The 25,375-nt window shown below is 43.0% G+C and overlaps 1 protein-coding gene across 3 annotated transcripts; it reads right to left on the reverse strand.

The window, feature by feature from the left end:
• RAD51C (RAD51 paralog C) lies at nucleotides 1–25,362 on the reverse strand. Of its 3 annotated transcripts, none has more exons than XM_084803298.1 (9): nucleotides 25,148–25,362; nucleotides 24,022–24,280; nucleotides 22,968–23,134; nucleotides 18,024–18,157; nucleotides 15,934–16,065; nucleotides 13,068–13,134; nucleotides 12,608–12,668; nucleotides 4,517–4,577; nucleotides 1–3,231 (listed from the first exon to the last, which is right to left on the reverse strand). In XM_084803298.1, exons 1-9 carry the CDS (start codon nucleotides 25,263–25,265, stop codon nucleotides 3,130–3,132), a joined length of 1,101 nt encoding a protein of 366 aa, XP_084659424.1. In that variant the 5' UTR covers nucleotides 25,266–25,362; the 3' UTR covers nucleotides 1–3,129. The 3 variants fall into 3 exon arrangements, with proteins under 3 accessions (XP_084659424.1, XP_084659425.1, XP_084659426.1); XM_084803300.1 differs by lacking the exon at nucleotides 1–3,231 and adding an exon at nucleotides 12,237–12,318; XM_084803299.1 differs by lacking the exon at nucleotides 12,608–12,668.
• Between the last annotated feature and the right edge of the window lie 13 nt (nucleotides 25,363–25,375).

Below are 25,375 nucleotides of genomic sequence, written 5' to 3' on the forward strand. Positions count from 1 at the left end.
CACTGTCTTAGTTTGGCTTTTATTGCTTGTGAAGGGACAACATGACAACTTTTATAGAGGGAAAAATATCATAATTCGGGGCTGGCTTACATTCTCAGAAGTTTAGTTCACTATGGTCACGGCAGGAAGCACAGTGGCATGCAGGTAGACATGGAGCTGGAGGACAGCGTTCTACGTCTTGAGTCCAGGAGACTGCGCCACACTGGGTGTAGCCTAAGGAAAGGAGAGCTCAAAGCCCACGTACACAGTGGCACACTTTCTCCAATAAGGCCATGCCTCCTAATAGTTGTTGCTCCCTGTAGGCTAAGCAATCAAACACATGCACGCGCGTGCGTGCGCGCACACACACACACACACACACACGCACGCACGCACTCATACGCCAATAAACGAAACCACCAACGCAACTAACAGTGCCGTGCTGGTTCATTTCAAAGCATACCACATGCACGCTTGGTGCCCATGAAGGACAGAAGAGGGGTTCAGATCCCTTGGAACTGGAGTTACAGGTGTTGTGAACCCCCACGGGGTGCTGGTAACTGAGTCCTGCTCTTCTGAAAGAGCAACAAGTACTCTTAACTGCTGAGTCATCTTCCTAGTCCCCAAAGCTACATTTACGAACAAGTAATATTAAAATGGCAGCTAGAGATGATTCAGCATTTACTTCTTACGTGCCGACATCAGGCAGCCCACCACACACAACGCCAGCTCCTGGGAGCCGAGGCCCTCTTCCAGCCTTCCCCTAGGTATTCCCCACTAAGATGAGACAATGCAAGCCAAATTAAAGCACGAAGTCAGGGTTATTGGGGGCAGATCTGGGCTTCAGAGGTTCCAAGAGGGGCAGAGACAGACGGGAGGGAGAAGAGAAGGATAAAGTGTGCAAAGACAGAAAAAATGCAGAGGGTGTGGGGTAGGGAGAAGGAGAACCAAAACGTCTGGAGTATACAGGGAAGAGCTCTGAGGAGAAGGAAGCCCAGCCCGAGTAGAGGTATAGGGCAGGGTACGCCAGCCATGCAGCCACACCCTGCAACAGGCAAGGACTGAGGAGAACCTGAAGGCCAGGTTGCTTTCATATGCTAAATAGGCACCTCAGCCACTTGTCCAGGGTCGGAATCAGAATACCCTTGAGGGCCTCCACACAGCTGACAAACACATACACAGACACATATACACACATACTTAAAAAGTATATAGTGTTTTATTCTTTTTTTTGGTTTTTCGAGACAGGGTTTCTCTGTGTAGCCTTGACTGTCCTGGACTCACTTTGTAGTCCAGGCTGGCCTCGAATTCACAGTGATCCGCCTGCTTCTGCCTCCCAAATGCTGGGATTAAAGGCGTGTGCCACCACGCCCAGCTGTGTTTATATTCCTATTATTTTCTAGGTAACTGACAAAGAAAATGTCCAGTCTGGATAGTAAATCCAGATAGGTAACATGAGGTCAGCTTTCCACATTACTCAAAATTAAAGCACACTAAAATATAATTATACAACAGTGCTTCAGACAATCTTTTTAGGAGCCAGGGACAAGGTCCAGTGGGCAAACTGCCTGACATGCGGCATGAGGACCCCATATAAAGGCTGCTGCAGTGCAATGCTGCTGTTAATCTCTGTACTGTAATGAGGGGGACAGGTGGCCCTCTCAGTCAATGAGCTCAACCTTCAGATGTTTTTTCTATAAATTTAAGATGGAGGGGTCAGGAAGATGCTCAGTGGATAAAAGCCCCTGAGCCTGACAACCAGAGTTCAATCCCTGGAGCCCACGCATGTTGCTCCATACCTGTATTCCCACTGTTACTAGTAAGATAGGAAGCAAAAGCAGAAAAAGCAGCCAAACTATGTGGGCCTGGAATATGAAACAACAGAACAAGAAATCCAGCCTCAGAGACAGGGTGGAGGAGCTGGAGATGGCTCAGCCATTAGGGGCATTTTTAGCTCTTGCAGAGGACTGGAGTCTGGTGCAAAGCACCTTCATGGTGGTTCAGTACCATTTGTTACTCCAGTTCCAGGAGATGCGCCGCCCTCGCCTGGCTTTTGTAGGCACCAGCATGTACACAGTGCACATAAATATACACACGCCTACATTAAAAAGTAAAGAGATGGCTCAGTGGTTAAGAGCACTAGACACCCTTCCAGAGGTTCTGAGTTCAATTCCCAGCAACCACATAGTAGCTCACAACCATCTATAATGTGATCTGATACCCTGTTCTGCCATGTAGAGATAGAACACTAATATACATAAAATAAGTCAATCTTTTTAAAAAGTAGGAGAAAATTAACTCCCAAAAAGTTGTCCTCTGAGCATGGTGTGCAACACCAGGTTGCACACAGAGAAAACTGTCTGTGTTGGGGAGGGGGGAGTGCAGATCTGCCCTGTCTGATCTGGCTGGAATACAGATGTGCCCTTGGTAAATGCCGTTAATCCCTAACAATGTAGGTGAGGTTAGTTTGTAGAAGGAAGTAAGCATGTTTTGAAAGTGATGTTTAATTGAGAGGCAAAGTGACGAATGAGAAAAGGATTTGGCAGAATAGGATATATGCCCACCTCTCAGGAGAAAGGGAAGAAAGAGGTGACTTAAGAGAGGGCCGCAGAGGGAGGAGGAGAGGAGGCAGTTTTACTGCGACAGTTGTACAGGTTCCAGAGAGAGAGAGAGACAGACAGACAGACAGAGACACAGAGAGAGACAGAGGAGAGAGAGAAGAAAGAGAACAAGCTAGACACAGGTGAAGAGAGAATGAGCCAAAGAATAAGAAACTAGAAGATTAGAACCAATTGCCAAAGTTAGTATGAAGGCAAGCAGAGCAATTCAGTCAGAAGTGTAGAGAAGCCAGACTGAATCAGTCAGCTGGAAGAGGAGTTTGGGCCAGAACAGCTGAGTGGAACCAGCCAGCCAGAGTTCAGAAAGAACTAGAAAGGGTGAGCTTATTTTGTAATAAGCCTCTAAGACCACAATTACACCTAGCAAATAAAAAATACTTTTACAGAAGAGAAGATTCTGTAGATATTTTCCCAGTCACATAATATAATTCTGATTCATTCTTGCCATAGTATATGTTTGTATTTTAAAGTCAAGTATAAACTATTTATATGTACACTTATATACACTAAATAGCACATCATCAGTTTTGGGTCAGCATTCTTCCTCTGGTTCTCGTGACCGTTTCCTGAAATTCAAAGAACCTCCTGTCTGCGATGAAGCAGCAGTGACAACAGCATCTCTAAATCCCTGAGGCTGCAAGATGAAAAAAACATACAAATACATTTAAAGGACAATGAAAATAAAGATCAATTTTCCAAACAGTTTAAAAAGAACTGATAAGCTACTTTATTCTTGGGAGAGAATTTATTAATCATCGAATAGAGGATAAACTTCACAGATATTCCAACTCAGAGTTTTATAAGTATTTTATGAATACTCCTTTATACACATGATACACAGATAAAAATAACACTGCCTAAGATTGCTCTCTGAGACTAGACTTGTAGTTCAGGGGTGAGGCCTAAGTTAACAAAAAAGCTCTCTAAAAAGCTTCCTAAGAAGCCTGGTGGCACCTCTTTTGGGAGAGGTGGGAAGAAATTCGTACTGCCACTTAGGCACTTTACAAATCATGTTCACAATAAAATATTTTGCCTGGCATAGGGCATGCATCTGCAATAGCATCACCCAGGCAATAGGGGCAGGAGGATGAAAAGGTCAAGGCCAGCCGGGCTACATAACAAGCCCTCTTCTCAAACAAGACAAAATAACTGAGCACAGGTCAGTGTAAAAACTAAGTGGAAAATTCATTTTCAGAATTGCTTTCCATTTTTGGTTTTTCCTTCTGAAAATAAGATGGCCACTCAATGTGGTGATGCATACCCTCAATGCCAGCACTCAGAAGGCAAAGGCAGGAGGATCTTTTGAGTGCGAAGCAGCCTGGTCTACAAGGTGAATACCAGGGCAGCCAAAGCTACACAGAGAAACCCTGTCTCAAAACAAAACAAACAAAGAAGCTCATGGTCACGCTCAGTTACGTAGTGAGTTTGAGGCCAACTTGGGCCAGGAGTCCAATGATACAATGCTCAAAAAAATAATATTTCAAAGTTACTATCTACAGATCAAAATTTACTATTAATCCATTTCTTTCTGTTTTTTTTTTTTAATTGTAATTGGTGGTATTTTTAAGACAGAATTTCATCTTGGCTAGGCAGGCTGTGAACTCTAGTCTGCCTATCTCAGTCTTCCAAGTTCAGGCATGCACCATTGTATCCAGTTGTACCTTTGTGAAAACTTTTAACATAAAAATCTTTAATAGGTGATTTTACATATGCAATGGAGCATATGTAAATAATCCCTCTGTTCTCAAAGATAAATTTCATTTCAACTGTACGTACTCTTTTGGTGATGTTCTCAGATCAAAACTGCCCTCAAATATGCTTGTTGCTTAATAAGTAACAGAAACGATTTGCACACAACATCTTCAGATAATTACTGCCCCCCAACACCAAAATCCCACTCTTGATTAATTAATACTGACTGTGATCTGAAATGGTATTGTGGACTCCTTCTGGCTTGGTGACTTATACAATGTTGCAAACCTATTTGGAGAAAAACAGTACATATAAACACATTACCTTAACTAATTAGGTCACATGACTCATATCATAATTTAAATGTATAATACAGTCCTATACTATAATTCTATCATGTGTTCCTAAGAACACAAAGTGGAAAGAAATACATTAAAAAACAAAACACTTCCCTCACAGGGCACCACTGTGGACAGACGCCTTCAGTCTCAGGTAAGCAGAGGAAGAATTTTTTTTTCTTTTCTTTTTTTGGTTTTTCGACACAGAGTTTCTCTGTGTAGCCCGGTGTGGTGGCACACCCCTTTAATCTCAGAGAGAGGCAAGTGGATCTCTGAGTTTGAGGCTAGGTTGGTCTACAGAGTGAATTCTAGGACAGCCAGGGCTACAGAGAAACCCTGTCTTGGAAAACCAAAAAAGAAGAAAGAAACAAAGAAAGAAAGAAAAGAAGAAAGGAAGGAAGAAAGAAAATGAAGGTAGGAAGATCAGGAATTCAAGGTCTTCCTTACTACAAGAGTTTTAGGCTCTGGGCTATGTCATAACCTGTTCTCCCTACAAAAAGCAGGCATGCACACACATGTCTGTTCGTAAAGACTTAATTTTATTATTTTTAATTGTGTAGGTGTGTTTGTATGTGGGTATGTACACGTGGGTGCACAAAAGCCACAGGCATCAGGTCCCTTGGAGTTGGAGTTACAGACAGTTGTAACCTAACTCGAGTCCTCAGGAAGAGCAGAAAATGTTCTTAAATGACTGAACTATCTCTCTAACTCTGTTATTTTTTTTTTAAGTTAAGAAATAATAATTAAAGCTCCCCCCTCTTGTTTGTTTTGAAACAGGGTTTCTCTGTGTACATTTAGCTGTCCTGGACTCACTTTGTAGACCAGCCTGGCCTCGAACTCACAGCGATCTGTCTGTCTTTGGCTCCTGAGTGCTGGGATTAAAAGTGCCTGCTACCATGCCCGTTCCCCCCACCTTTTTTTTTTTTTTTTGGAGATAGGGTATCACTGTGTAGCTCTGGCTGTCCTAGAACTTTGCTCTGTAGACCAAGCTGGCTTCAAACTCACAGAGATCTGTCTGTCTCTGCCTCCCTAGTACTGGGATTAAAGGTGTGTGCCCCCAGCCCCTGCTAACGCTCTTTTTGTAAGTGTGCACATGTGTGTGAGAGGCCAGAGGTTGAGTCACTTATCTTCTGTCTGCCTGTATTTTTTCAGATAGTCTTTCACTGGTCCTAGGGTTCAATGAGGCTGCTGGCTTTGCTGGCCAGCAAGCCCCAAAGAGTCTACTATTTCTTCCTTCCAGTGCTAGGATATCACCATACCTGACTTTAATGTGTGATTGGGGATCCAAACTCAAGCTTTTTTTTTTTTTTTTTTTTTTGGTTTTGTTTTCTTTCACTTTTTTTTTTTTTAAAGACAGGGTTTCTCTGTGTAGCCTTGGCTGTCCTGGACTGCTCTGTAGACCAGGCTGGCCCCAAACTCAGAGATCCACCTGCCTCTGCCTCCCAAGTGCTGGGATTAAAGGCGTGTGCCCCCCACACCCAGCTTCAAACTCAAGTTTGTTTGTTTTTTTTTAAGATTTGTTTATTTATTATGTATACAGTGCACATCAGAACACAGTATAGATGGCTGTGAGCCACCATGTGGTTGCTGGGAACTGAACTCAAGACCTCTGAAAGAGCAGTTGGTGCTCTTAACTGCTGAGCTATCTCTCCAGCCTAGCAAACTCAAGGTCCTATGCTTGCATGACAGGTGTTTTACAGCCTGAGTCATCTTCCCAACTCCAGCATCTACACTCGTTTTCTTTTTTAAATTAATCTACTTATCTTGGAGTAAAGACAGTTGTGAACTGCTTGCCATGTGGGTGCTGGAACTGAACCTGGGTCCTCTGGAAGGGCAGTCAGTGCTCTTCACGGCTGAGCCGTCTCTCCAGCCCCCGTCTACACTCTTAGTACTTTTATTCTTACAATGTTAACAGAAAGAGCATAAAAGGCTTTCAGCTTTCTTTTAAGGTGCTTGGTGTCGTGGTGCACATCTGCACCTGCAGCAATGGAGTGGCTGTCAGGACTGCTGTAAGCTCAGAGCACCTGGCTAGACGGCACTTTGAAGACACCCTAGATACATGACCCTGTTTCAGGAAGAGAGAATGACTTTTTTGTGATGATGGAAACTGAACTCGGGGCCTCACAGATGCTAGGCAAGTGGTTCATCACTGAGCTACTACCTTGAAATCACTTCTGAAGCAGCAGTAGCCACTAGGAGGTAAATAAAATGTGGAATATATATAATACATTCATTTTTAGGATGAAAATTTTGACATATGGCTACAAAATAAATGAGCCTTGAAGACATTATTCTAAGTGAAATAAGTAAATCAACTACTGTATAATTCCAATTATATTTGGTTCTTAGAGTAGGCAAATTCAGAGACAGAAATGGAATAGTGGTTACCAAGGACATTATTGTTTAACAGTGAAGTAAGGGAAATGAAGAAAAATTTCTGAAAATAAATGGCAGTGAAGGTCATTTAAGACTCTGAATGTACTCAATGCCAGCCAACTGATAAATCCGGTCAAAATGCAGTAAAACAGACAACTTTAATATCCATTTATTATAATTTTATGTAATATAGAGTCCAACTTAACAGGAGACAATCATAAGCCTCTGGGCTAGGGAAGTTATTAGTTTCTACACAATGTAATACTCATTCATTTTAGTTTTTGAGACAGGATTTCATATGCCCAGTGTAGCTTTGAATGCACTAGTAGCCAAGGATGGGCTTGAACTCCCTCCTGCCATCACCTCCCAAGCGCTTAGATTACAAGCATACACCCATACACCATCAAGCCTGGCTCATTCTTTTTTCTTTTTGGTTTTCAAAACAGGGTTTCTATGTGTAGCTTTGGCTGTCCTGGAACTAGCTCTGTTGACAAGGCTGGCTTCGAGCTCAGAGATCCTCCTGCCTCTGCCTCCTGAGTGCTGAGATGACAGGCACGGACAGCTAATTTTGCTAATTTCAAGAATGCCCCGCTCCTCAAGCATAAGACTCCTTGTACATGGAAAAGAGCAGAATTGGGGCTTACAGTTAAGAGCTCTGGATGCTCTTCCAGACAACTTTAATTCTATTCTCAGTGACCAAATGGGAGCTCACAACTGTCTGTAATTGCGCCCCTCCCCAATTTCCCAAGAGTCTCTTCTGATCTTCGAGGGCACCTGCACTCACAAGGACACAGACATGCAGGTAAAATACCTACCTACCCACCCACCCCCAAACCAAAACAGAAAACAAACGTCAAAATCCAAAATGTCATAAACTCTGTAAATTTACAACAACAAAAATAACTGCTGAGTGACATACAGAAACAAGGGTGGAGCCTGCCTGTAATCCCAGCACTGGATCTCTGTGAGTTCGAGGACAGCCTGGTTTATAGAGCAAGTTCCAGGTAAACCAGGGCCACACAGGGAAACCCTGTTTCAAAAAACAAACCAAAGCAAAAAAAAGAACAAGCTGGGCGGTGGTGGAGCTCGCCTCTAATCCCAGCACTTGGGAGGCAGAGGCAGATCGCTGTGAGTTCAAGGCCAGCCTGGTCCACAAAGCGAGTCCAGGATAGTTAAGGCTACACAGAGAAACCCTGTTTCAAAAAACCAAGAAAAAACAACAACAAGGACTATGAATATGAACATGACTCAACAGTACCGTGTGTGCCAACATGCGAGAGGCCCTGGGTTCAACTATCAATACCAGAAAAAAAAAAAAAAAAGACTGATTTCTCTTTAGCTGGGCATGATGACAGATGCTCCTAACCATAGCACTTAGAGCTTTGAGACAGCAAGAGCATGGGTTTTAGGCTACACAGCAAGACTCTTGCAACTCAAACATAAAACCAAAAATAACTGCACTAGAAGCACAACCAGAACTTTCTTCAGTGCTTTACAGTTAGTACTCTATGCAAACATAATATAATGAGGCAACTTTTTTTTTTAAATCAGCCATTTTAGAAATCATATTTTAGGGGCTGGAGAGATGGCTCAGAGGTTAAGAGCACTGACTGCTCTTCCAGAGGTCCTGAGTTCAATTCCCACAACTACATGGTGGCTCAGAACTATCTACAATGAGACCTGGTGCCCTCTCTGGTCTGCTGGCACACATGCAGGCAGAACAGTGTACATAATAAGCAAATAAATCTTGAAGAAGAAGAGGAGGAAAAGGAAGAGGAGGAAGAGGAGGAGGAAGAAGAAGAAGAAACAGCAGCAGCAGCATAAATAATGTCTTTTGCTCGCTTACTCTTCTTGGTGGTAGGGAATGATGGACTGAGACAGAGTATTTATTGCTAAATACCTCAGGCTGGCCTTGAACTCAACCTTCCCCTCAAGACAGGGATTATAGGTGCATGATACAAGGTCCAAGACAAAAACATAGTAAGATTTTAATAAGACTTTACAAAGTTAGAAGTTAGTATGAATTAAAAAAACAGAATCAGGTGTTGTAATACAGGTAAAGCAGGAGACAGGAGGATGGCTGAGAGTTCTAGGCCAGTTTGGGCTATCTATTTGTTTGTTTGTTTTTTGAGACAGGGTTTCTCTGTGCAGCCCTGGCGGTCCTAGAACTTGCTCTGTAGTCCAGGCTGGCCTCGAACTCACATGAGATGCCCCTGCTTCTGCCTTCCAAGTGTTAGGATTAAAGGCGTGCACCACCACCGCCTGGCAGTTTGGGCTATCGAAAGGGGAAACAAGTCATAAAGTCAAAAGGGAATTGATGAACCTTTCCAGTTAGAAAATCCTCTTCAAATTTCTAGGTTAAAAAAAAAAATTATATGCCATGCCTGCATCTCAGAAGATCTTTTAAGAATTCTTTTTAAACTAAACCAAGAAGAATCACTTGGCTCGTAGCCCTCGCTGAGATGAAGCTTAACATATGGCTGAACTGCATAGTTTGGGTCAGGAAGAAATAAGACAGAAGTACAGTGTGTGCTCTGAAGCTGAGCACACATGAAAGGCTGTGTGGGGGTATGATGTATTACTCCACTCTACCACAGATCTTGGCAAAGAGTGGTATAATTCTGAACAATCTTGGCCTCATATTATCATGAATATGCAAATTGGAGAACCCACATAATATAAGGACACAGACAAAAATCATTTAAGAATTGTTGGAATATCATTCTGTCATTCATCAGAGGTTAAAAATCAGATGTTAGTGCCGGGTGTGGTGGCACAGACCTTTAAGCCCAGCACTTGGGAGGGAGAGGTAGGTGGATCTCTGTGAGTTCGAGGCCAGTCTGGTCTACAAAGAGAGTCCAGGAAAGCCAAGGTTACACAGAGAGACCCTGTCTAAAAACAAAACAAAAACCAGATGTTACTAGGCACGTGTGGTGTACACACCCTTAACCCCAGTACTGGGGAGGCACAGGCAGCCTGATTTACATAGCAAGTCCCAGACCAGTTAGTGCTACATAGTAAGAGTCTGTCTTAAAACAAACCATATAATCAGATGTTACTAGTGAAGGATGGAGGTTCCGCCATGGTAGTGTCTAGGTTCAATTCACAGCATTGATTTGTTATTTAAGTTTTTGAGTTCTGTTCAAATTTAAAATGTTCATTTAATTATAAATTTATGATTTGTTTTCAACTTAAAAATGCTAAAGAGCATGTAAGAGTATACAGCTTAGTGACAGAGTGCTTGTCTAATATTTCCTGGGCTGTCAGTCACGGACACCTGGGGAAATGTAGGGTGCAGTGGTACTCTCCAATAATCGCAGCAAAAGTTTCAAGAATTACAGTCATCCTATAATATCTAGTAAATCCCAGACCAGCCTGAGCTACTTCACAGCCTGTTTTAAAAACAAACAAACAAACAAACAAACAAAGCATATAAGGTCTTATGCAGCCTTACTGATGGGCCAATAGCAAAGTCAGTGAACACATACTTATCATGCCCAAAATCCTCACTTCAATGTCCAGCACTCCAAACCCACCCAACCCAAACTCCCATGCTTCCCACACACAAAGATTTCACAGCTTTAAAGACGAAGCTATTTAGTTCCAAATAATAAAGAACAAAATAGCTTTTCTTTCCTTTTTATTTTTTTGGTTTTTCGAGACAGCATTTCTGTGTCGCATTAGCTGTTCTGGATTCACTTTGTAGACCAGGCTGGCCTGAAACTCAGAGATATCCACCTGCCTCTGCCTCTCTGAGTGCTGGGATTACAGGCATGGACCACCACAACCAACTGAACAAAAATATCTTAATTTGGGGCTGGAGAGATGGCTCAGAGGTTAAGAGCACTGACTGTTCTTCCAGAGGTCCTGAGTTCAATTCCCAGCACCCACATGGTGGCTTACAGTCATCTGGAATTCCAGTTCCAGGGGGCTTATGACTTCTTCTGACCTCTGTGGGCACCAGACATGCACATGTTGCACAAACACACATGCAAACATAGGAAAGCAAAATACTCACATGAAGTAAAATAAATCAAATTTTAAAACTAAATAAAGCACTGGGCATTGTGGCGCACACCTTTAATCCTAGAATTCAGGAGGCAGATACAGGCAGATCGCTGTGAGTTCGAGGCCAGGCAGGTCTACAAAGGAGTCTAGGATAAGCAAGGCTACACAGAGAAACCCCGTCTCAGAAAAAAAACCAAAGACAAACCACACACACACACACACACACACACACACACACACACACACACGTACACCTTAAATAAAGCTAGGTGTGGTGGTCTACTCCTTTAATCCCAGCACTCAGGAGATAGAGGCAGGCGACTTCTGTTAGCGTGAGGCCAGCCTAGGCTACATGGAGAGTTCTAGGACAGCCAGGACTACATAGAGACCCAGTATCAAATCCTCCTGTGTCCCTGCCCCAAAACCTGTACATGAAACAGTTTCCTGATACGGCTTTCTTTTCTTTTTAGGCACTCTCACTCTGGCCTAGGCTGGCCTGGAACTCAGGCCTCAGCCTCCCGAGTGCTGGAATTACAGACATGTGCGAACAAACTACCTACAATATGGAGCTGAAAGAGCATTAGAAGGTGACATGTAGTCGGCTGTGGTGGAGCATGTTTAATCCCAGCATTTGGCAGGCAGAGGCAAGTGCATCTCTGTGAGTTCCAGGCCAGCATGGTCTACAAAGTGACAGCTAGGGCTATACAGAGAAAACAAAACAACAAAACCACCCCAACAGAAAAAACCCCACCAGCCCCCCACACACACACAAAAGAAGGTGTTGAAATGCAGGTTAAGAAAAATAAAAGTGTCACTAACTAGGCTCAGTGTCACTAACTGAGGCTCCACACTGCCTCAATTTCCTCCTGCCTCCTTGGTACAGCACTTCCATACCAAGTTCTCTAGGTTGTGCCAATTAATCACAGAGGAGAAAGGCTGGCATAAATCTGACGGTTTTTGAAGTTCAGAATAAAAGACTTCACAGCTTTCAATGGCCTATTTTAAAGAAAAGCAAAGCTGGTCCATTCACCTGCTCAGCGGCTTTAGAAACAAACACAAAGGCTTCATGCTGCCGTGATTTTATTTTAAAGAACAATACTTTTGAAAGGCAGATAAATATACATGTGTAAGAGGGAAAATGGCAGACACAATTTCATGCAAAAACTATATTAAGCAAGTGAGAAAAACCATTCTCTTTTCCACATATATTAGTCCTAACACTAACCTCAAAAGTTTTCCTTTTGTCCTGATTTTATTCTTCTTTCAGTTCCCTCTGGGAACACAGAGTACCACCTCCTTCCTCATGGCTAGTAAGTAATTTCAAAGAATATCAGAAGGCAGCCAGTCCTTAGCCACCTACATGTTCCAGGTGCATTCACTCCATCATTTAAATATACAAAGAATTCCCTATGTAGCTGAGTGTGCAGTATTAACAACGTGTTTCTATGTTTGCTCTAAGTGATGTCAAATAAGGCAACAAAAGCAGTGGTTTATGGGTCACTGCAAATCTCAAGCTAGGGACTACCGCTAAAAAACCATTAAGTGTTCAGTATAATTAGACTAATATCTGATTTATGAACTTATTTCTATACTGACCTTTGCTTTTGTTCCCAGTGAAAAATTAGCCTTATTGTAGCAGCGTGTCCCCAGCTCTCCCCTAAAACAAAAACAAAAACAAGCCTATATAGTATCTTTACAATTTTTTTTGTTGTTGTTTTTTTTTTTGTTTTTCGAGACAGGGTCTCTCTGTGTAGCCTTGGCTGTCCTGGACTCACTTGTAGACCAGGCTGGCCTCGAACTCACATCGATCCGCCCGCATCTGCCTCCCGAGTGCTGGGATTAAATGTGTGCACCACCACGCCTGGCTTTATCTTTACAATTTTTTAAGTTGCTTAGAATGTCTGGTCAAATACAGTCTTACTTTACCAAATAAATATTTAAGAAAAAAAAAAATAATTCCAGCACTTGGGAGACAGATCACTGTGAGATACCCAGAAAAAACCCTGCCTCAGGAAAAAACAAAAAGACAAAAGGTCTAACTCGTTCATTTACCTACCTAATGCAGGAACAAGCAATGCTTGATTTTTATCGATCTTAGTTGTCATCTGATTAGTTAAAATAACCTAGAAAAGCAAAACATAAAGTTAGGACATAAAAGTTGTATTATGAGTTTAATATTCTGAACATAATAAGCTAGAAGAAAACAGTAGAGTCTGGAGAGATGACTCAGTGGTTGTAGGACCCAGATTTGGTTCCCAGAACTCAGGTGATGGCTCGCAGCCATCTATAACTTCAGTTCCAGAAGGACTAACTTCCTCTTATAATCTCCTCTGGCACCATGCACTCATGAGTACACAGACATACATGCAGGCAAAACACTTATACACAAAAAATTAAGTAACTCTTTAAGAAATATAAATTTTTCTGATGAAAGAGAAGAGATGAGGAAGATACACTTGCTTGCTCTTTTTCCCTCTTTCTTTCTTGGCTTATTTATTACTTAATTATTTATTAATTATTAAGTATACAGTGTTCTGCCTACATTTATACCTGTAGGCCAGAAGAGGGCATCTGATGACATTATAGTGAGCCACCATGTGGGAGCTGGGAATTGACCTCAGGACTTTGGAAGAGCAGCCAGTGCTCTTAACCTCTGAGCTATCTCTCTGTGTACCTTGACTTGCTTTTTTAGACCAGGCTGGCCTCAAACTCACAGTGATCCACCTGCCTCTGCCTCCCAAGTGCTAGGATTAAAGGCATGCACCACCACTGCCTGGCAAGATATGCTTTCTTCTTTGAAGATTTAAAAATAAGTTCTTTTTTGGGAATAGGGGGTACATTGAGATGGGGTTTCCCATGTAGCCCTGTCTATACTAAAATTAGTTCTGTAGACCAGGCTGGCCTCCCATTCAGAGATATGCCTGCCTCTGCCTCCTAAGTGCTGGCATCAAAGCCATGTGATACCACCTCTAAGCATCATCTTCTTTTCTGAGACAGGGTCTCTCATTGAATCTAGAATTCTTGTTTGGGTCAACTGCACAGATGGATGGTAAGACCCAAGGATGCCCTGTCAAAACCCTCTCCTGACCCTGCCCTCCAGCAGTGCTGGGATCACAGGAGGGACTGCCATGCTTTTATGTAGGTGCTGGGGTTCTGAACTCAGGTCTTTATGCTACCAAAACAAACACATTTTCCCCTGAGCTATCTATCTCTCCAGTGCTCCTCCTTTCAAACTTCACATTTTAAAATTCAAGTTTTACATTTCATTATCAAATTAAAGGAATTAATGGCACATGTCCCAACACATGGGGACAGAGGCAGGTGTATCTCTGTGAGTTCAAGGCCAGTCTGGTTTATGTAGAGTATTCTAAAACAGCCAAGGCTACATAAACCTGTCTCAAAAAATAAAAAATTTGGCCAAATATAGTGGTGCATGCCTTTGATCCTAACACTTTAGTAGTAGCAAGCCGGGCAGTGGTGGCACACGCCTTTAATCCCAGCACTTGGAAGGCAGAGGCAGGTGGATCACTGTGAGTTCAAGGCCAACCTGGACTACAAAGTTAGTCCAGACCAGCGAAGGCTACATGGAGAAACCCTGTCTCAAAAAACCAGGAGAAAAAAAAAGCAGCAGCCAGGTATGGTGGTGCACACCTGTAATCCCAGTACTCAAGAGGCAAAGACAGGAAAATATATGTAAATTTGAGGCCAGCCTGGTCTACAAAGTGAATCTAGGACAGCCAAGGATACACAGAAACTCTGTCTCAAAACAAACAAACAAAAGCAGGGCTCGAGAGATTGCTCAGAGGCTAAGAGCACTGCCTGCTCTTTCAAAAGTCCTAAGTTCAATTCCCAGCAACCACATGGAGGCTCACAAACATCTATAATGAAATCTGGTGTCCTCTTCTAGTGTGCAGGTGTACATGCAAGCAGAACACTGTATGCATAATAAATAAATAAATATTACAAAGAAAGAAGAAAGAGGGGGGTATATAGCCCAATGGCAGAATGTTTGCTTAGCATGTCTGAAGTCCTGATTTGGAATAGGAAAACAAAACAAGAAAAACAACAACAAAACAAAACCTAAGAAACAATGAAACTCTGCAGCCTATTTGTCGTGAGCGCCCTCTACTGGAAGATCTTCAGGATGCTATCATTAACAATGCTAAGTAAGAAATAATGCAAAGAGCACTGTGCTTTGGGGGGAAAATGGCAAAAGGGCTGGCAAGATGGTTCAGTGGGTAAAGGCACTTGCCATGGAAGCTGGCAACCTAAGTTCAACCCCTGGACCCCGGAGTGTAAAGAACTGATTTCTGCATGTTGTCCTCTGACGGCGTCATTGTGACACATGCGTCCACTCATATACATGCACAGAAAAGAAATAAAAGCATTTTTATCTTTCATCTCTCTTCACAAGTATATTTTTTGTCAATGGGAGGATGTGACTGCAGAATGTAAATTAGTGGCAAACAGGTATCTCTGAACTCCTAACGTCGTATTTACTTCTCCTGTTATATTTCAAGTTGGAACTGGCTCTAGGGCCTACCCAGTAGCCTCGTAGTAGAACACTTGCCTACCACGCATGAAGGTCTGGGTCTAATCCATATTACAAAAAACAAACAAAGCAACCCCCCAAAACTTAGCTTTTCCATCAAATTTCTACATTACAAGCCATGCATGATGGCAAATTCTGTAATCCCCTTACCCAGGAGGCTGAGGTAAGAAGATACAGAGTCCAAGGCCAGGCCAGACTATAAATCAAGTTTCAGGCTATTTATCAAGGCTTTGTCTTTAACACACAAAAATTACAAGCACAAACCCCAAAACCATGTTCACAATATTTAGTCAGGCAAAATCTATACAAATTAAACATTAGTACTTCATGCCGTCTTCACTACAAAATTCTTCTGACAAATGCTACTTACAGCTAATCTGTGATTATTTGCCAGGCTGATCATTTGTTGAGCCAGGCCGTTTAGTAATCGAGTACGAAGGGATAGATCATCAAAGTCATGACGAAAGGGAAAAGCAATGCTATCTATTATCACTAGCTGCACCTAAACACAGAACAGAGAATGAAGTTAGGTTTGGCGTTGAAATTACAATAATAAAAACGGTATCCCACAAACATGTTCCTTTACACAAATAAATCTTAAAACTGGGGGCTCTAAGCCAGGCGCAGTGGTGCATGCCTATAATCTCAGCACTCAGGAAGCAGAGGCAGGTGAGTTTGAGGACAGCCTAGTCTACAGAGCCAATCGAGGACAGCCAAGGCTACACAGAGAAACCCTGGCTTAAAAAAAAAAAAATCTTGGGGCTGGAGAGATGGCTCTGTGGTTAAGAGCACTGCCTGCTCTTCCAAAAGGACCCGGGTTCAGTTCCCAGCACCCACATGGCAGCTCACAGCTGTCAGTAACTCCAAGATCTGACACTCCCACATGAACAGACATAAATTAAAATTAAATAAAATATTAAAAAAAAATCTAGCTAGGTGGGTATTCTTGATGAATCTGGAGAGACATCGCTCAGCAATTAAGAAGACCTGAGTTCAGTTCCCAGCACCCATGTCTGGCAGTTCACAACTTCCTTTAACTCCAGGTCTGTCTAAGCCAGTGGTTCGCAATCCCTTTGGGGGTTGAATGACCCTCTCACAGGGGGTGCATCTCAGATATTTACATACTATTTATAACACATGCAAAATTATAGTAGCAAAGGAAATAATATATGGTTGGGGGTCAGTATAACACGAGGAACTGTATTCAAGGGTCACAGCATTAGGAAGGTTGAGAGCCACAGAGCCATGATCTACAATATTATCTATCCAATGTCCTCCTCTAGTCTCCAGTCACTCGCATAGTTAAAAATAAGAAAACAAGAACAAAAACAAAAACAAAAACCAAGAGCATGGTCACATATGTCTATACTCTCGGCACACAGGAGGTAAAGACAGGATGATCATTAGTTTCAGGCCAGGCCAGGCTACATAGCGAGACTCTAACTCAAGTAAATACAAATTAAAGTTAGCATTTTCTTTTCTTTTGTAATGCTGGGCCCTATGGTCCATGCATGGTAGGTAAACGCTCTACCACTGAGCTATATTCATCACCCTAGGGATTTATCTCTTCAAAGGTTTTCATCTAATATTCACTTTATTATTTTGTATATATTAGTGTTTTGCCTGCATGTGTGTCTGTGTGTGCTTGTGAAAGCCAGACAGGGCAAGATCCCCTGGAAGCAGATTTACAGATGGCTGTGAGCTGCTATGTGGGTGTTAGAAATCCAACCAAGGTCCCCTGAAGAGCAGTCAGTGCTCTTAACCACTGAACCATCTTTTCAGCCCAACTGTCCAATGATTGGGCTGAATACTACACACATATGCCACTATTCCAGGACAGACAAGGCTACAAATCAAAAACCAAAAAAAAAAAAAACAACAACAACAAAACAAAAAACACTTGTTTCCAAAAAATATATAAAAATGATGGTGATGATGATAAATAGAGCAGCCTCAGTATTGCAGCACAAGCCTGCGTGAAGACAGGATGACTGAGAATTCAAGGTCAGCCAGGCATGGTGGTGCATGCATGCTGGAGGAAGACAGTTAAATCTCTGAGTTTCACACCAGCATGAATCCCAGGACACACACACACACAGACACAGTGTTAGTTCAAGGCCAGCCTGAATTATATGAGACCCTGAAAAGACAAAAACACCAAACAAAACAAAACACTAGATCATAAAAACCAGTAATACTGGCATAAGAATACGCACATAGTGCAACTGAATAGAATCCAGAAATAAACTTATGTTATTATGATCAACAGATATTTCAACCTTAGAACTATATACATGAATATGTAATATTTTGAAAAGTGAATAATATATGTATATATATGTAAAATAAGTAAAGTATAATAAGTAAGTTGTAGGGCAGGGAAAGAGACTTGAACTGGCATCAAGTTTATGTTTGTTATCAACACTTTCAGAGACATTATATTAGTAGTGTGATCCATACCTTTGAATGATCTGAAAGGAAATCTGGAAGGAGATAGACTTGTGCCAGCAGCTCCGTGTAATCATGACAACGAAAATAGTAAATATGGGAAAGAATATTTTCAAGAGTAAAATCCTCCAATGCTTTGTGATGTTCTAAAACAAACAACAAAGCAATCTTAAATAGTTCAGTTTTTCTTGTTCTAATAGTCTGACAATCAGTTATTTTTTTTAATATTTATTTATCTTTATGTACACTGGTGATTTGCCTGCATGTCTGTCTGTCTGCTGTGTCAAATCTCCTGAAACTGGAGTTATAGACAGTTATGCGCTGCCATGTGGGTGCTGGGAAGTGAACCAGGGTCTTCTATAAGAGCCATCAGGGCTCTTAACTGCCGTGCCATCTCTCCAGCCCTATAAGTTATTTTTAATCACAAAATGGAATACCTTTGTATCCTTGTAAAACAACATACTCTCTAAAAGATGTCCGAACCCTTGTAAAAGCACTGTAACCGTGATTGGATGGTTGCTGACTAGTTACATTTCCCACGGTTTCTTTACATACTAGGAAATATTTACTTACAAATAAAACTAGTTTGCTTATCTTTTCATATCTCCAGTTACTGATCTCCACTGAATTCAAGTATCACAACAGAAGTTTCTTTCTTTTTCTTGTTTTTGGAGGTACAAATTAAGAATTCAAAGGAAAGCCAGGCTTGGTAGCTCATGTCTTTAATCCCAGCACTTGGTAGGCAGAGGCAGGCAGATTGATGTGAGTTTGAGACAGCCAAGGCTACACAGAGAAACCCTGTCTTGAAACACTAAAACATACAAAAAGGGATTCAAAGGAAAAATATTCCAATGGCGTATATGTTCCCTTTAATACTATAACTTGATTTTTAAGCAGTGACAATAATTTGAAATCTTAATTCTTAACACTTGGATTTTTAAAAGTCGGTGTGACTTAGAGTTCAAGGACATCCTAGTCTGCATAAGAAGTTCTGGGCCAGCCAGTTACATGGTGAGACTGGGGAAGGATGGTTGGGAAGATGACTCAGTGGTCAAGAGCACTGGCTGCTCTTCCAGAGCAGTTAGGATCCGATTCCCAGAACCTACATGGCAGCTCACAACTGTCTAGAACTCCAGTTTCAGGAGATTTGACAGAACACACAGACATATATGCAGGCAGGGATCTGATGCCTTCTTCTGACCTCCAAAGGTACTGCACACACACAGTGCAAACATACCTTCAGGCAAAACACCCAAACACATAATCAAATCAAAGAAAATAGTCACTTTGGTTTTGGAATGTGAAATTCAGTATTGCAGTTCAAAATGTTTTTAAAAAATATTTTTCAGGGAGCTGGAGAGATGGCTCAGCAGTGGAGAGCACTGTCTACTCTTCCAGAGGTCATGAGTTCAATTCCCAGCAACCACAAAGTGGCTCACAACCATCTATAAGGAGATCTGGTGCTCTCTTTTGGTGTGCAGGCACATATGCAGCCAGAATATTGTATATGTAGTAAGTAAATCTAAAAAAAAAAAAAAATTTTTTTTTTTTGCCAGGCATAGTGACACAAGCCTTTAATCCCAGCACTCAGGAGGCAGAGGCAGGTGGATCTCTGTAACTTCAAGGGCAGCCTGGGCTAAGAGCAAATCTAGGGCAGCCAGGGCTGTTACACAGAAAAACCTTCTCTTGAAAATCAAATTTTTTCATGTACTGGGTGCAGTGTCACATGCCTATAATCTCAGCAATCAAGGAGGCAGAGGTAGGCAACCTCTGTTGAGTTCAAGGCCAGCCTGGTCTACAAAGTGACTCTAGGACAGCCACAGCCACACAGAGAAACTCCGTCTTGAAAAACAAAAAAACTTAATGCTATTGCTACTTTGCCTCCACGTAAGTGCACCATGTGTGTGCCTGGTGCCCATGGCAGCCAGAAGAGGGCATCTGACCCCTAGAACTAGAGCTATGGAGAGGTGTAAGCTGCCATGTGGGTGCTGGGAACAAAACCTGGGTCCTCTGCAAGAATAGCAAGAGCTGTTACCAGCAGAACCATCTCTTTAGCCCCTATGATGTATTTGACTGATAACAAGATGATAATCTGAGTTCAATCACTAGAACCTACACAGTGCAAAGAGAAAACAAGGTGTTGCTCTCTTATCTCCACACATGTACATGTACACTAAATAAAATGGTATGATCTTCAAAAATGATTTATTTATTTATATCGGTGCTTTCTCTGTATATACATATGCACACCAGAAGAGGGCATCAGATCCCATTATAGATGGTTGTGAGCCACCATGTGAGTACTGGGAATTGAACTCGGGACCTCTGGAAGAGCAGCCAATGCTTTGAACAACTGAGTCATCTCTACAGCCTGACAGATGTGATTAAAAACAAAACAAAACAAACAAAAAAACCTCACAAACTCTTTCCGAGTTTGAGACCAGCCTGAGCTACATAGTTCTAGGCCAGTCTGGATTACAGAGCAAGATTCTGCCTCAAAAAGCGAAATAAAAAGTACTTAGAGATTAACATAATGAAAGAAAACCAGCAGGGGGCTGCTGCTTGCCTACTGTGAGCAAGGCCTTGGATTCAGTCCCCAGCACGTTTATATACAAGTATACACAGATATTCACACAGAATACATGGGCTGGAATGAGGCTCAGTGACAGATTGTTTGCCTTTTACATTGAGCATTTACAAGGCTCAGCCTTTAATCTCAGGACTCGGGAGGCAGAGGCAGAGGCAGGTAGATCGCTGTGAGTTCGAGGCCAGCCTGGTTACAAAGCGACTCTAGGACAGCCAAGGCTACACAGAGAAACCCTGTCTCAAAAAACCTAAACAAACAAACAAACAAACAAACAACCATTTACAAGGCTCTGGGTTTGATGCCCAACACTGCTAAAACAACAGAACAAAAAAATAAAAATAAAAATAAAAACCAGCTGGGCGGTGGTGGCACATGCCTTTAATCCCAGCACTCGGAAGGCAAACGCAGGCGGATCTCTGGAGTTCAAGGTCAGCATGGTCTACAAAGCGAATCCAGGACAGCCAAAGCTACACAGACAAACCCTGTCTCGAAAACCAAAAAACAAAACAACCCAAAGGAATCAGCTGTATATGGCAGCTCACATCTGTAATGCCAGCCCCTGAGAAAAGGAGGAAGGAGGCTGCAGTTCAAGGTCACCCTCAGGGACACACCAGGGTAAGGATATCCAGGAAGCCACATTTCAGACTAGTAAACACTGGTTTCAGTTAGTAAACAGTCTCCAAAACAACAACAACAACAACAAAAATCCCAACAGTTTACCTTTAATCATAAACTTATCATTAAAACCTTCACATCTCGGGGCTGGAGAGATGGCTCAGAGGTTAAGAAGTCTGTTCTTCCAAAGGTCCTGAGTTCAATTCCCAGTAACCACATGGTGGCTCCCAACCATCTATAATGTCATCAGATGCCCTCTTCTGGTCTGCAGGTGTACATGCAGACAGAGCACTGGATACATAATAAACAAATCTTTTTAAAAATTCACATCTCAGTGCCTAGTAATTCTACTGAGTATACAGCAGTATTTTAAGATGTTTATTCAAATACAGATTGTGCCACAGGTAAGACATTTCAGATAGAAGAATCATTCTGTCTTCTTTTTAGCTTTCCAGGGTCTCTGGAGTGGGCCCTGTAAACACTACTGAAAAGACATACAGCCCCTAAAATTGTTTTTGTTTTCAACAAACTGTGTATATATGTATGTACACTCTCATGCGAATGACACGGTGCATCTGTGGATGTCAGAGAACAATTTTCAGGAGCTGGTTCTCTCCTTCCACAACTTGGGTTCTTGGGATCAAATCCACATGGTCAAGCAGGACAGTGGTGGCGCACGCCTTTAATCCCAGCACTTGGGAGGCAGAGGCAGGTGGATCTCTGTGAGTTCAAGGCCAGTTTGGACTACAGAGCAAGTTTCAGGACAGCCCGAGCTTGTTACACAGAGAAACCCTGTCTCAAAAAACAAAATAAAAAACAACAACAATAAAAACAAACAAAAATCCACATTGTCAAGCTTGGTGGTGTGTTCCTTTACCTGCTGGGCCTGAGAGATGGCTCAGTGGTTAAGAACACGAACTGGGCCAGGCCCGGTGGTGCACACTTGTAATCCCAGCACTCAGGGAGGCAGAGATGGGCCAATCGCTGTGAATTTGAGGCCACTTTGTCTACAAATTGAGTCCAGGACAGCCAGAGCTACACAGAAAAACCCTGTCTCAGAAAACAAACAAACAAACAAAAAGAACACAAACTGTGCTGGGTGTGGTGGTTCATGACTGTAACTCTAGCACTTGAGAGGCAGAGCCAGGGCAACGTAATATAATGAAGAGACCCTGTCTGAAAACAAAAAGAGCAAACTGTTTTTCCTGAGAAACTGAGTTTGACTCTCAGTATCCATATCACAATCACTGTACTCTAGCTCTAGGAGGATCTGACACCTCTGGCCTCTGTGGGCACCTGCATTCACGTGTGTGTGTACACATATGCACACACACACTTTAAAATATTTAAATTCCTTTTCACTTTATGTTCATTGGTGTTTTGTATGCACGTTTATCTGTGTGAGGGTGTCAGAGTCCTGGAACGGGAACTGGACTTACAGACAGGTGTAACCTGCCGTGTGGGTGCTGGGAATTGAATCCAGGTCCTTTCTCCAGCCCCTAAAACAATTATTTCAAAACAGCAATGGCTGCTAAGTTGGGTATGACCCAGACCTGTTATACCAGCATTTTGGAGACCGAGGCAGAAGGGTCACAGACAGCCTGGGTCACGGGGAGAGTACTGTATTTCATGTTGCAACAAAAGTATTGGAGTTTAACTAGTTAAGGTTCAAGTTTGGGAGAATCTCTTACTGAGGTCTGAGATGGGCACAAACATAAACTCCTTCTTAGACAGAGCACCAGGTGTTAACTTACCTTCCTCCATGTGCGCTCCTGCTATGAGATGAAGGTGCTGAATGCAGGCAGTTGCAAGGTTCACCACTCTATCAACCATAAAACTTCCCTCTGTATCAATAAATACTGCTTCGCCTGCTACTCCTCCAAAACACTCTGGGATCTGCACATCTACTGCCAACTGCATACTGTCAAGAAATCAGCCATGCGACCAAATCGTTATGATAACCATCTGCGAGGCCATCACGTTTTCTAAATGCAAATATAGTACCCAAGGCAACAGAGATGGCCAGCTCTCCATAGCCCCAAATGCATATGAATCAACAGATGCCTAGAGTATAGTTAGGGTGCTATACAAAATTATGATGAAGGAACTCTTAGTGGCTTTAGGTTTCTGGGGATTGAAAGCTTTCTATTTCCTCCCTTCCTTTTTGAGCCCAACTCTCCGTGCTTCTATCTCAGTCTCTCTCCATCCCTGGCTGGTCTAGCAAGTGTTATATAGCCCAGACCTTCCTCTAACTGCGACAGTATCCTGAGCGATGAGGCCATTGGAGGGTGTGACTAAGCCTGTTTCAGAAACCTTTACCATATATAAGTCAACCTTTAAACATTTTTCGGGACTGGAGAGATAGCTCAGTGGTTAAGAGCACTTGCTGCTCTTTCAGAGGACCAGGGCTCAACTCCTAGCACCCACACAGCAGCTCACAACTGTCCGTAACTCCCGTTCCAGGGAATCCCACATCCTCACAGAGACAACACACACAACACACGCAGGCAAAAATACCAATGCACATAAAACAATCACCTTTAAAGATAAAGCAAACATTTGACAAACATATCTCAGAAGGCAATTAATTAGGAGATTATCTGCTTACTCTATAACCACACTATATTATGAAGGAAACACTCTGATATCCAAACCATTCTATCCACTTGAGATAATGTGAATAGTAACCTGTACACACACACACCTTCAGTGGTGACATATGCTTTGTGGTACCCTGACACAGCACAACATTCTGTTAGATACACAAAATATTAAGTCCACCCCCAGGTAGGGAGCACCCTGGCTTACCATAACTGTGTTTTCCCAACACCTGGTACACCACAAACTTCTGTGGTTTTCATTAGGGGTATTCCACCCCCGAGGATGCTGTCCAGTGCAGAACAGAAAGTGATTATGAAGCCCTGGGTGTGTTCTTGTTCAAGAAGTTGCAATGCTGTGCACTTCTTGTCTGCCACAGATGTCCCAGCACAGCTTGGTTTATTTGTGAGACATTCTCTTCTGACAATCTGTATCGTTTCTAAAGCCTCCTCTTTAGATATCCCAACTTCTGTAAACAAAATCAGAAAAGAAAACAGGAAAAAAAAAACAAACCTGACATTAGAGACTTAAAGGTCTAATTCGGAGCTCGACCGGGTGGCCCGTGCCTTTCATCTCAGCACTAGGAGGGCAGAGGCAGGCCAGCCTGGTCTACAGAGCTAGTTCCAGGACCACACCGAGAAATCATGTTTTGAAAACAAACAAAAGTCTAATTCACTGATGAAGAATCTCCAGGACAGCCAAGGCTACACAGAGAAACCCTGTCTCAAAAAAACAAAAACAGTAACGAAGTATCCAGTTATTTAGCGGTTGAGAGTCAAGCCCAGGGCCTTAGGCATGAGCAGCTAGTGCCCTATCCAGCGGTCAGCTTCTGCCAGGTTAGCATCATTACTGCGGGGCTCTGAGAAAACAGTCGGGGGTATTCCGTGAATCATCAGTGTCTTTCTAGGGCTTTCTCCTGGTCTATGGGAATGTTCTATTCCTTTTCTCGCCGAAACGTCTCTAGTCCTACTGTACTCCTTCGTTTCTCGAATTCAAGTCCCGCCCGTCTAGGATCTTGCAAGAGCGAGAGTCCCATGGCTCGTGTCTGTTTTCCAGCTCTAGAGCCGCAGTTTCCCAACCCAGGTGTCAGGAAACCTCAAGGTGAAACCCGGCTCCCTCACCTACACGCTGGACACCCTGGTCCAAGAGGCTTCCTCTGAGCGTACGCGAGGCAATCCTTAAGGCGGGCGCCGGCACAGAGGAAACGCTCCGTTAATGATGTTTTTGCCGCCCAGTTCCAACCACAAGAAAACTCTACGCGGGGCCAAGTCGCAGACGCGGTGGCGGGAGGACGAAGACGGGAGGCGGCGCCAGGCTGGCCGCCGGGAGTCGTTACCTTTGCTGAGCTCGGAGGGCTTCACCTCCAGGACGTCCTCGGCGGTCTGGAAACCCGCAGCCACCAGCTTCACGCGCACCGCGGGCGACAGCGGGAAGCTCACCAAGTCCCGCGGCATTTTCAAAGCCCAGCGCCCTACGCACGCAGTGACGTAAAGCGAGAGGCGCGAAAGCCCTAGAGGTCCAAACCCCGCAAGCCCGGGGCCACGCCGCGTGACGTCATGCGGAC

This window comes from Acomys minous, assembly GCF_964271855.1.
Source record: "Acomys minous genome assembly, chromosome: 12".
In the NCBI taxonomy this organism is placed as follows: Eukaryota; Metazoa; Chordata; class Mammalia; order Rodentia; family Muridae; genus Acomys; species Acomys minous.

Bases quoted from the DNA above. Each gene is read 5' to 3' on its own strand.
- RAD51C (XM_084803298.1), bottom strand. From the start codon at position 25,265: ATGCCGCGGGACTTGGTGAGCTTCCCGCTGTCGCCCGCGGTGCGCGTG. The intron at 13,135-15,933 runs GTAAGTAGCATT...TTGCTTTTCTAG, and splicing joins CAAATAATCACAGATTAGCT to GTTATTTTAACTAATCAGAT. The intron at 12,669-13,067 runs GTAGGTAAATGA...TTTTTGTTTTAG, and splicing joins ATTGCTTGTTCCTGCATTAG to GGGAGAGCTGGGGACACGCT.